The sequence below is a fragment of the Notechis scutatus genome, chromosome 9 (genome assembly GCF_049901735.1).
Source record: "Notechis scutatus isolate UNSWTSFEM ecotype Mainland chromosome 9, rNotScu1.2, whole genome shotgun sequence".
NCBI lineage: Eukaryota > Metazoa > Chordata > Lepidosauria > Squamata > Elapidae > Notechis > Notechis scutatus.
In genome coordinates this window covers 22,871,331-22,882,373 of record NC_142017.1, presented here as the reverse complement: position 1 = coordinate 22,882,373, position 11,043 = coordinate 22,871,331, and the positions used below count along the sequence as shown (strand labels likewise).

Below are 11,043 nucleotides of genomic sequence, written 5' to 3'. Positions count from 1 at the left end.
TGCCTCAGCCTACCCGTAGGCGAAACCCCATCCCGGGGGCTGGGGGACGGGACGGGACAGGACAGTTACGGGCCCTCGGGTTGCTCAAATCCGGGAAATGGGGGCGATGCAGGAGGGCTTCAGAGCAAGGCGGGCACACGAAGCACACCGACCGGACCCCTTCAAAGCAGCTGCGGGAGGAGCCCCCGTCCCAGGCACAGGGCCCTGGGCTCTTCGTGGAGGCGCTTGGGGCCGCGAAGCCCGCCCAAAAGCCAGCTCAGGTGCCGCCCAGGACGGTCCACAGCCCTCCCTGGTGGAGCCAAGGCCCGGCCGAGCCCGGTATCTTCTTTCTTGGAGGTCCAAGATGGGCATCGCTCCACTACCGACCGATCCCCCCAACCCACCCCGTCCCTGCGCTGCGGGGTCCCAAGCGAAGCGACCAAGAAAGGGGAACCCTGAAAAACATTCTCATGTGTTAACAGCAGCTAGAATTCTATTTGCTCAAAATTGGAAGTGATGTCAATAGAGGAAAAAGCAATTGAAAAAAATATTTGAATGTGCAGAAATGAATAATTTAACCGTAGAAATTAAAAAGAATCTGAATATTGTATGGTGTGGGACTTGCTTTATAAATGGCTAGAAAATAAAAATTAAAAGGGATTAGATGTATTTATAAAGCAATAAGAGGAACTAGTGTAATAGACATACTGAACATTACTTATATATATGGGAATGTGAGTATTATATTGTTATACTGTTAAGAATATTAGTAATTGTTAAGCACAAGAAATGTGTACCTAACTGACACACGATTGAAGTGGAATGGAGTTATTGTGTTAAAAATTAAAACATTTAATCAGAAGAAGAATCCCAGACCAAGGCGCTTGATGTACAGCAGCTTTATTAAAGGAGGGAGGGAGGGTAGGAAGGCTGCGCAGGAGGCAGGCTGCCTTACCACCTCTCAGGCGGAGAACCTGCCAGCTGGAAGAGGCGCCTGTGCTTGGCTTCCCAAGGGGGAGAGGCGGTTTCCACCTGTCTCTTTCGGCAGCTTTGCTTTTGCAGAGTTCACCATTCATTCCACTGATCCGCTCGGGAAGACGACGAGGCGTCCCAGGGGTGATGGACCATGGGAGGCATTTGATGGCTGCAGCTGTGCAGGTCGCCCCGTTTCCCAGAATGCTTCTTCCTCACTTGGGGTTCTGAAGAGACAATCGGAGCACCCCAGCATCCACCTGGCACAGGACGGGTGTGCAGCCACTGAAGCTCGTTGGTTGATAAACCTGATGGCGGCTTTCTCCTGCCCTCTGCTTTCAGAGGTGGGGAGAGCATTCAGTTCTTAAGACACACACGAGAAAATGCAGAGCTCCATCATACATGAGTTCACCATATGAAGTAGGGGTTGCAGTGCGAATATCGCACTGGGGGTCAGTTTTGCAACTTCTGTCCTACTTAATTCATGCAATGTTCCATTTCTGTGGACGTTCTGCCACACGCCTTTGAGCATCTATCTCTACCGGAACTGAAGCAGCACTAAAAATAATTTTTGAATAGGAGAAAGAATATTTCCTTGGTGAGGTGAGCAGCTGAGAAAAGTTGTGTTTTTTAAGAGCCACAACATATGCCAACTTCGCAAAGGAGCTTTACCCCAGGAGGAAGGCTTTCCACGCAGGTATGTCCATACATACAACGGTTTCTCAAAGACCCCAAAGGAAAGGGAAGGGAATTTAATGGGTTACGGCTAATCAAAATTAATCCTGTCAGTGAATAGTTTAAAATACTGTGCTAATTGCTTTTTTCTATTGGGAAGTGGGGAAAAAAGCCTTATATTCCTGTCATAAGAACAATGAGAACTTTTTCTAGCAAGAAAAAAAGCCACTTTTCCTTGACAGCTTCCTTCGAATCCCTGGGCACAGAGTTGGGAGAAGGACGTCCACTCCACGCAGGCAGACTGAGCAGGGCACACTTGAAATTAGCCTGGCTATTTATGGGAGCTGTAGTCCTGGGGAAGGCTACGCTCACAAAGAGGCCAAGAGTCTCCTAGCCCAGCTCAGAGGATGCCAGTGTTCGCACACAGGACCGGAAGTCACCTCAAGCGATGGGTGTGTGCGTGTGTGTGTGTGTGTGTGTGCGCAATGACACAAAGCCAAGTGACGGATGATGAAAAAAGCGAGGGAAATGCTTGTGCTGCTGTTGCTACTCCTACTCTCCCCCCAGCCTAGACAGAGTACGAAGCCATCTGACAATCCTCCCTGTTCACTTGGACACCTGGTGGATGGCGTGAGCCAGGTAAGCCACGTTGCCCGAGGTGACGCCTGCAACGGAGATGCGGCCATCCTTGGTCATGTAGATGGAGAATTCTTTGGTTAACCGTTCCACCTGGAAAACGGAAAGTTCAGTTCAGGGGGAGGAGGCCTTCCCACCATGAAGGTCCAGCAGCTGCGTCTCCCGAGGGGCGTGGCTGACTGGCCAAGCAGGGGAGACACCCCCTCCCCGCAAACTGCTGCAGCAAGGACAGCACCAACATGGGAGGGGGAAATCCCTCCATTATCCTGTGGTTTCTGGGCATCACCACTATTTTAATTTTTCACCTAATTTATATGCTGCACTGCAGCAGAAAAGTTGTTTCAATACAACACCATAGAAACTAAAAGCCCAGGTGATTCCCAACGACCCAGATGCAAGGCGCATAGCAAGAACAGGACACGGGCCCCCTCTGTCCTCTGGAGCCTCTCTGGCCAGCAGACCAGACACCAAGTTCTCAGTCATTTTACTGCCCTCCCCACAACTGACAGGACTGAACCTGGCTCAGAAGCTGATAGGCAACCTGCAGAGAAACACAATCAGGACCTTGTAGGCTTGAACTACACACACACACAAACCCTCAACCTGTACCTTAATAAATTTAAAATTAAATATCTGGCTCTCCCATCAGACTTGATCGAGTCTTGAAAACCAGAGAGGACTGAACACACCTTTCCTTGTAATGTTTTAAAATGGTCTAGACTCTAGAACAACAGAGAGCCAGTTTGCTGTAGTGCTCCCCCAGAAATCTGGAGGCTGTGAATTCTAGTCCCACCTTAGCTGTGAAAGCCAGCTGGGGGATGTCGGACCTATCAACAGGAGACAGTGAGTTTTAGGCATGAAAGTTGGCTGAGTGATTTTGGGCTAGTCACTCTTTCTCAGCCCAACCCACCTCATAGGGTTGTTGTGAAGAAAATAGGGTGTGTTGGATACGTTTGCCGCTTTGAGTTACACATATGTGAAAGTAGTAAAGGCAAGATATGAATGAATGAATGAAAGTTGGGAAGCCTCTTAATTTACAAACCTAAGATTCCCCCCTTGTAGCCCCTTCATCAAAGCACCTGGAGCTGAGTAGAGATGAAAATAAGGGTTCCCCCCCACTTAAAGCAGGGGAAGCAAACTTCTCGGAAGCTCCCCCAGGGTTGGGCTGCTAAATAAAGGGGGCAAGAGGTCAAGCTCCTCTCCCAAACGGAGCCCAACTGGGGTCGAAGCAGGCCAAGGGGCTCTGGACACTCAGACCGCCCCCGCTTCTTACCTGCTCCGGCTTCAGTCCGGTGAAGCAGAACATGCCGATCTGATCAGTGATGTGCTGCCAGTTATGAGAAGAACCTTCTTTCTTCAGATTGGCCACCAGATGGGTGCGCATGCCGATAATGCGGTCGGCCATTCCCTTCACCTCTGCCAGCCTGCCCAGGGAAGCCAGAAAGGGCGCTCAGCAGCAGGGAGACCAGATCCACCCCCCACCCGTCCCCAGGCCCTCCCCATTCTGCTCTCCATGACCCCCATCTCAGAACCCAGAGGGAGAAGAGGCTCTTCCGAGCGCCAAAAGCCCGCTTCAAAGTGGAGGCCTTTCTGCTAAAGCAGGGGTCCTCCAACTTGGCCACTTTAAGACTTGGGGACTTCAACTCCCACAGTTCCTCAGCCAATTCTGGGAGTTGAAGTCTCCAAATCTTAAAGTGGCCAAGTTGGAGGACCCCTGCATTAAAGATAGAAGACTTGGCCCTCAATTCAGAGCTGGACCGCTCCACTTCCCCTGGGGGAAGGCGATTCAAAAGGCACCCTAGGCTGGTCCCCGTCCCTTGACAAGGTCACCCCCACCACTGGCCCGTCCTGGCACTCCCTTCCAACGATTTGCAGCAATGCACGGAGAAGCCCAGCAAATGGGCATAGCCGCGTTCAGTCCCGACAGGCTCTCGCCCGAGGCCCCCCCTGCCCAAAGGCTCCAAAGCAGAGCACAGCCGCAGCCCCTGAAGCACAGGAGAGAGAACCGCAGGACGCTCACCATTCCTTCCGCAGGTCAGGGCTGTTCAGGATAGCAGAAGCTATCCGGGCCCCATTGATGGGGGGGTTGGAATACATGGGGCGGATCAGGATCTTGAGCTGGGACTCCACTCTCTTGGCTTCCTCCGAGTCCTTGCAAATGACCGTGAAGGCGCCCACACGCTCCCCTAGAGACAGGACCCAAGTTGAGTGTGGAGCCCTCCTTGCGACCCAGGCCCCCTCTTGCCTCCTTCCCTGGCCCTGCTGACTAGGCAAAGCCCTGGCATAGTCCTATCCTGAAGTTAATTAGCTTAGTTTAGTTTACTTGATTGTGATTGCACCTCGTACAACGAAATCAAACACCGTCTTCAGTGCACATCATGACCATGAAAATAAACACAAACACACATCCTTTCCCCTCCACACATTGAACCAAAACCCCCAACACAGCACCAACACTGCACTATGCAGTAGAATTCAACAGAGCTACTGCCTTGGGATAGAAGCTGTTCTGCAGCCTATTTGTCCTTGTTTTTATTATTCCTATTATTATTATAGACGTTCAAAATGGAGGGTTGCAGCCTGTCACACCCACAGAAGGGCTCCAAGCCCTTCCTTCTCTCCCCAACTCCCCCCAAGCAAGCAGGAGGCCTGGTGTGCGGAGGAGAGCAGGGAAGTCCAACTCCTTGCAAGGAGGCGACAGGAGCCCAGGGCCACTGGGAGGGCTCCGGTTCAAGGTCCGGGCTCACAGGTGCACCCCAACCCCCTGCAAGACTGGCCTGGAGGCTTGGGCACTGCAGCCAAAGCAGAAGCAGGCCTTGCCAGGTGGAAGTCTTGGCTGTCTTTCCCTACAGGGGCAGCCTTGGGACTGGGCCAGCCCCGAGGGAGAGGGGGAAACTTTGATTAGCTGCAGCTCCCCTTTTGTCTGGTTAGCGTCGGAGGGATTTATTGTGCGCTCCTAGGAACGGACCCAACATAGCAGGTGGAAGAAACCCCAACGGAGGCTCTTGACTGGCTGCATGGGTGCTGCTGTACCCGGGACTGGGCCACAGAGGGTATGAGCTGCCCAGCAGGCAGGCCCAAAGCCCCTGCACCCTCTGTGCAGCAAGCAGGCTCTCGCTAGCCACTGGTTTCTGGGAGCAACCCAAGAGAAACTGCCCCCCTTCCCTCAGAGGTGGTGGGAAGTCACAGCGTCCCCATTTCTCCCGAGGACACCCCAGAAACTCCCCTCTCTAGCCTCTCCTGAAAGAGGAAGTGCGGAGAGTCCTGGGGGAGCTTACCGTAGAGGCCCATGTTCTTGGCGTATGACTGGGAGAGTACAATGTTAATGCCTTGTTCAATGAAGTGACGGACGGCCCACGAATCCCGGTTTATGTCCCCGCTGGCAAAACCTTGATAGGCCATGTCAAAGAAGGTGAAGAGATTCCTTTTCTGGAAAAAAGTTTCCAAGGGCGGCCGCTGAAGTAGAACACCCAGCTGCTGGCCCTCCATTTGTACAAGAAGGTAGCTCAACAAGCCAGCTGAGGTTTTCAGGCAACCACCCACAAAACCCCACATTTACTACTCTAGGAGCCTCTTTATTCCCACTGAAAATCAGGGAGTTGGTCAGGATCAGTGACTACAGAGAGGCCCTCCCTCCAGAGTCTCCCCCGTGCCCTTTCCCTAGCCTTGGACGTCCACCTGACCAGTTGGGAGTTCTCCGGTCAGAGGGCCTTGGAACCTGTTCTGAAAGCACCACACCTGGAACAAAACGGCTTGTTTCCCCCCAGCAGCCTCCCTTCTACCTTCAGAGGCCAAAACTGCGGCCTCTGGACCACAAGTGGGTCAAAGGCAAGTCACACATGGTCCAGGATGCTCCCATGCTGGAGCATTTTCACCCACCGCTGCCCTTCCGCACCCACCCAGCCTGCTCCTCCCCCAAAAAGACCTCAGCTCCTGTCTCCTCCTGAAGCGGGAAAGGATTGTGTTTCATGGTCAGCTCTAATAATTCAGAAAAGGCATAAATGTCTTCCCTTTCTTGGACAAGAGAGAAAAAAAAAACCCAACAACCATCTGATTCCCACCCCTTCAAAAGGAATTTTGTTAGCAGCCTGAGCTTCAAACCTTGGTCTCAAGTCAAAGCACCCTTTTACAGTTGTACTTTTAAAAAAATCTTCCAATATGAAAAATAGATATAAATGTAAAACAAAAAGAAAATTAAATTGTAAAGTAAAAATCAAAGTGCCTTGGCCTCCAGTCAATGAGAGCTGCTACTTCATTCTCAACTTTAAAAAAACCAAATCCCAACATAATTAAATCCAGCAAAACACCCATTTCCACTGCACCAAAGGAGAACCCCGCAATGGCTGAAGGGAGACCCCGCCTGGACCCAGCACTCACCTTCACCACTCCTGCCAGCTCCTTCCATTGCTCTGGACGGGGATCCACTCCAGTGGGGTTGTGAGCACAGGCATGGAATAGAATAATGCTCTTTTCTGGAATTTTCTTTTAAAAAGAGAGGGGGGGGATGCAGGGATAAGGCATGATCCCCATGAATAAGAAGAGTTAAAAGAAATTTCACCCATCACAAAAAACATGGGAAACCCTGCTTCTGAGTGTTGCAGTTTTGTGCATCGGATAAAAGAGCCCCCATCTACGGAACGAGCCTTCCACATATCATTTTGACTTTAAAGTGGCTACAGGACTTCAGCTTTGATCGGCCTTGCCTCACACTGAGGCTTTGTGGGCTACATTTTTCCACACACGTGACCCTCCCACCCATGAGTATAAACTTACAGAAATGTCCTCCAAAGCTCCAGTGAAGTCAAAGCCGCATGTTTTGGGGTCATAGTATCGATAGCTTTGTAGCTGCATTCCGGCATCTCTGAAAATGGGGGTGTGATTCCCCCAGGAAGGCTTGGGGAGGAACACGTCACGGCTGGAGCTGAAGAATCGTTGCTAAGCAGAAAGAAAGGGGGGAGGCAGCTGACTTGGAGGAGCTTGTAGATGGTTGAAGGAGTCCTATTTTCTAAAATTAAAGATTTTAAATCAACACTCACCAAGAAGTTGGCTCCAACCCTTAGAGACCCAGTTCCAGAAATTGTCTGCACTGTAACATACTGAAAGGATGCAGAAAAGGCACATGAGAAATCCAGATACCAACAAGGAAAAAAAGAGATGGTTGCAGCTTAGCAAACACTGAATTGCTCTCTAATTTTGCAGCCAAAGAAGAAGCAGGAAATGGAGCCCAGAATCCACCTTCCCCCAGAAATAATAGTTACAAATTTAGAGAATGGAAGTCCCAGAAAAATCCACAGGACCACAAGTTGTATACCTCTGCTGTGAGGGTAGTCATGCTCAACCAACTGGAAAGAACCACTGCAATTCTCAACTGCTTTTGTGATACTAGAGAGCATCAATTGAACTTAAGCAGAGTGAAGTTACTCCCAACAAAGTTTGAGGCCAGACAGCCCCTTGCCTGAGATGATTTAATTTGTGCAATGGGTGGGATTGCATGGTTTCAGTCCACTCCAAAGGGCCCATTTTTGACTTTGGGAGAGCTAAGGGTTAATTAATCTCCTGATTGGTTTCCCAGATACAGCTAACTGAAGGAAAACATTGTTTATTTAGGACTACCGTACTTTTTGCTCCATAAGACACACTTCCCCTCCAAAAAAGTGGGTGGAAATGTCTGTGTGCTTTATGGAACGAAAAATACGGGCCGCGGTGGCGGGGTCCTTTTGCAGTGCTGGACCTCGCCTCTTCTGTCTTTGTCATTGCCCGTTTTCCTCCTCTAAACCTAGGTGTCAGGATTCCGGCAGTTACCCCAATTAAATCATGAGTCTCGAGCCAAACTTCCAAAACTACGAAGGATTTATTGGGAGTTAACATGTCTGCATGACCTGGGTGTAGCCGACTCTGAGACACGTAATTCACTGTGACCCTTGACCCTGGTTTTCCACCACCCCTCTGAGGATATCATAATTCATATTCTCCAATGGGACATGTCCATAGCCAAGAGTCATCAATCATATTGTCCAGTTAGATTTTTTCAGGCAGAAACTTCAGTTGCCTAGTTACAATCTCTGTAAAAAAATGAATGGAATGCACTTCCAAACTGCCGCACTGCTCTTTCAAACTCCTTTCCCCCCTCCCTTTCTGTTGGCAACTATAAAACAGGCATAGAAATGTTGAGTTGTCGCTAGGTGCTCTGACAGTCAGGTATAGTGTGAAAAATACGGTAATTCTACTTCCTGCACATTATGTGATTACATTAACTCTGCCTCTTTGGGTCAGCCACAATATATTATATCTTCTTCTGGACACAGTCACTGTGAGCATGTTTTGAGAAGAGATCAAGAGGTCACATTAAACTGTAGATTTGATTCATGATGGCACATCCAAGCCAAACATAAAGAAAACGTGGAATTTCAGCATTTTCAGATAAAACTGCATTTATGTGTCCCACATATTACCTCTTCCAACAAATGGAATGAAAGGAGATGGTTCACCTGCTGAAATGCTGCCTCTCTGGGACCCAGAACCTCCAAGTGTTTTCAAAATTAAATGCATTGTCACCTGTGGGTTATACAGTGGCATTCACTTTTTCCAACAGAGCAAATGGGGGGTAACGGATTTCAAAAGCTCAGCTAAGGCCTCTACAGGAGTTAGTTCTTCATCCACAAATGATCCAAATCTTGCACAGCAAAGAGCTCCCAATATAGGAACCTCTGTCTGAATGCACTTGATAAATATTTCATTTGGCTCCTTACCCGTCCACTTTTTATAACCTCATTTGTTTCTCCCAAAGCCAGTTCAGCTGACGCCTTGTTGAAGTCTGCTAGCCCAGATATGGGCAAATATTCCTTGTCCATCTTCTTAGCAGCTATCTGGGCTTCTGCCTAGATCATAAAGACATTCAATTTACTTATCGATTTCTCCAACCTTTACATTAGAAATATTCACCCAATACTGTTCCTAGATTACTATTCTAAATATAGCAGGGTTTCAACAGGGAGGAGAAGGGAGTTTGTAGGATTATGAATACGGTGTAAAGAAAGAATTAGTCAAATAGTTGAGAGCTTGAGCAGTAACCACTTTTCTAGCTCAAGTGCATTCTGCTAGCCATTCCCCATTCCCTTGGCTAGGCTTGCCTTCAAGTGGCCAATACCTACCTGTGGTTCCTTTCCTGACATTTTCAGTGCAGAAAAGGCAAACGCCTACATTTAGATTCTCCTTCCCCCTCCTTACATCTGCAAATTTGTTCTCTGAAGTGTCTTCCTTAATCTTCGTTAATCTTTTCTGAGCAGGATCCCTCAGAAAAGTTGAACTATCACTTATTCAATGCCAAGCCTGCACCCTATTCATAGTTCACTCACTTAAACTTTCATTTGAAATTTTGCACCAGGAAGCAAACCGGCAGCGAAGGCAGCTCCCACAGGAGACACATGTGCACACCGGGATCTGCTCACCGGTTTAGCTCAGAGATCTCCAACCTTGGCAACTTTAAGACTTGTGGACTTCAACTCCCAGAATTCCTCAGCCAGCTTTGCTAGCTGAGGAATTCTGGGAGTTGAAGTCCACAAGTCTTAAAGTTGCCAGGGGTGGAGACCCCCGATTTAGCTCATTTGACAGGCCGAGACAAGGGAGGGAGGGTTTGAGAGAAGCTCCTGAAACGTCCCTCTCAATTCAGTGCCTATTCCCTCCGCAGCAGCCGGGGTCCCTGGGAAACGGGCCAAGCCGGAAACCCTCCACCTGCAGCCTAAGCACGTAGGACGCCAGCCGCCCCTGGAACGCCGGTCCCCGGGGTGGGGAAGCAGCTTACTTTGCGGACGCAGCTCAGCACGAAGGGCTTCCCGTTGTCGTCCCGGTAAGCGCCAACGCCCAGGTTCATCTTCTTGGCGCTGCCGTCCCTCTTGAAGGCCTCCGTCACCCCCAGAATCGGGTCGGGGGGGCCCATCTCCACGTGAGCCCACCAGGAGCTGCGGCGTCCGGGAAGGGCAGGTCAGCCCTCGCAAGGGCCGCCCAAGGACCGGCAGCCCGCGCTCCCGCCCGCCCACAGCTCCAGCCCACCCCAACCCCCGCAGGCCGAGGCCCCTCCAGGCTCGCGCGGGGAAAAGAGCCGCCCTCGGCCGGCAGGTTGCAGGGAGGGCCCGACGCCCCCCCGCCCGAAGAGCAGGGAGCCCCCGGCGCCGGGACGGCCGGCGAGGCGAAGGCCGAGAACGGCCTCCGGGAGCGCCGCCTCCGCTTCAGGCGGGAACCGCCAGCCACAGCGCGGGCGACCGGGCCGACTCTCACCGCCATGGGGCGAGGCCGGAGCAGCAGCACCCCCGTCGGGCGAGAGAACCCGACCGCTCCCCCGCCCGCGCGCCTCCGCTCCAAGGGCACTGAGGCCACCTGCGAGGCCGCCAATCGGAGACCACCCAGGCGCTCCCGCCCCCGAGGCGCCCAATCACGGCCGCCCTCCTTGCCGCGATCCCGCGACGGGGTCCGCCGAAGGACAAAAAGGGGTCGCCGGCTTCGCCCTCTCCGCGGCCGGCCGGCTTCTCTCGGCCGCGTTCCCAGGTGCCGGCGCCGTTACCTGGCTCGGACCGCGAGGGCGGCCATGCGAGGAGGCAGGAGCGAGCGGCTACCGGAGCACAGGAGCGCCATGGCAGCGGAGCGGGAGAAGGAATCCTGCGGACCTGCTGCTTCCCGGAGTCGGAAGGGGCGGGGCTTGCTTTCCCTCGGGCGGAAGTCTCGCAGGTCCTTTCAAGGGGCGTCTCGACGTCCCGCGCATGCGCCATTCGTTGCGCTGCAGTCGCG

General features: G+C 51.7%; 1 protein-coding gene across 1 annotated transcript; it reads right to left on the bottom strand.

Moving 5' to 3' along the window:
• Positions 1 to 863: 863 nt before the first annotated feature.
• On the bottom strand, positions 864 to 10,947 carry GOT2 (glutamic-oxaloacetic transaminase 2). The gene is made up of 10 exons (XM_026688994.2): positions 10,820 to 10,947; positions 10,064 to 10,220; positions 9,012 to 9,140; positions 7,299 to 7,358; positions 7,036 to 7,197; positions 6,640 to 6,744; positions 5,541 to 5,691; positions 4,283 to 4,448; positions 3,536 to 3,686; positions 864 to 2,355 (listed from the first exon to the last, which is right to left on the bottom strand). Exons 1-10 carry the CDS (start codon positions 10,888 to 10,890, stop codon positions 2,233 to 2,235), a joined length of 1,275 nt encoding a protein of 424 aa, XP_026544779.1. The 5' UTR covers positions 10,891 to 10,947; the 3' UTR covers positions 864 to 2,232.
• Positions 10,948 to 11,043: the final 96 nt, after the last annotated feature.

Excerpts from the sequence above, each read along its gene's own strand:
- GOT2 (XM_026688994.2), bottom strand. The coding sequence starts at position 10,890 with ATGGCGCTCCTGTGCTCCGGTAGCCGCTCGCTCCTGCCTCCTCGCATG. Across the intron at positions 9,141-10,063 it reads TGCTGAGCTGCGTCCGCAAA|GCAGAAGCCCAGATAGCTGC; the intron begins GTAAGCTGCTTC and ends TTTATGATCTAG. Across the intron at positions 3,687-4,282 it reads CCTGACCTGCGGAAGGAATG|GCTGGCAGAGGTGAAGGGAA; the intron begins GTGAGCGTCCTG and ends TTCCCTGGGCAG.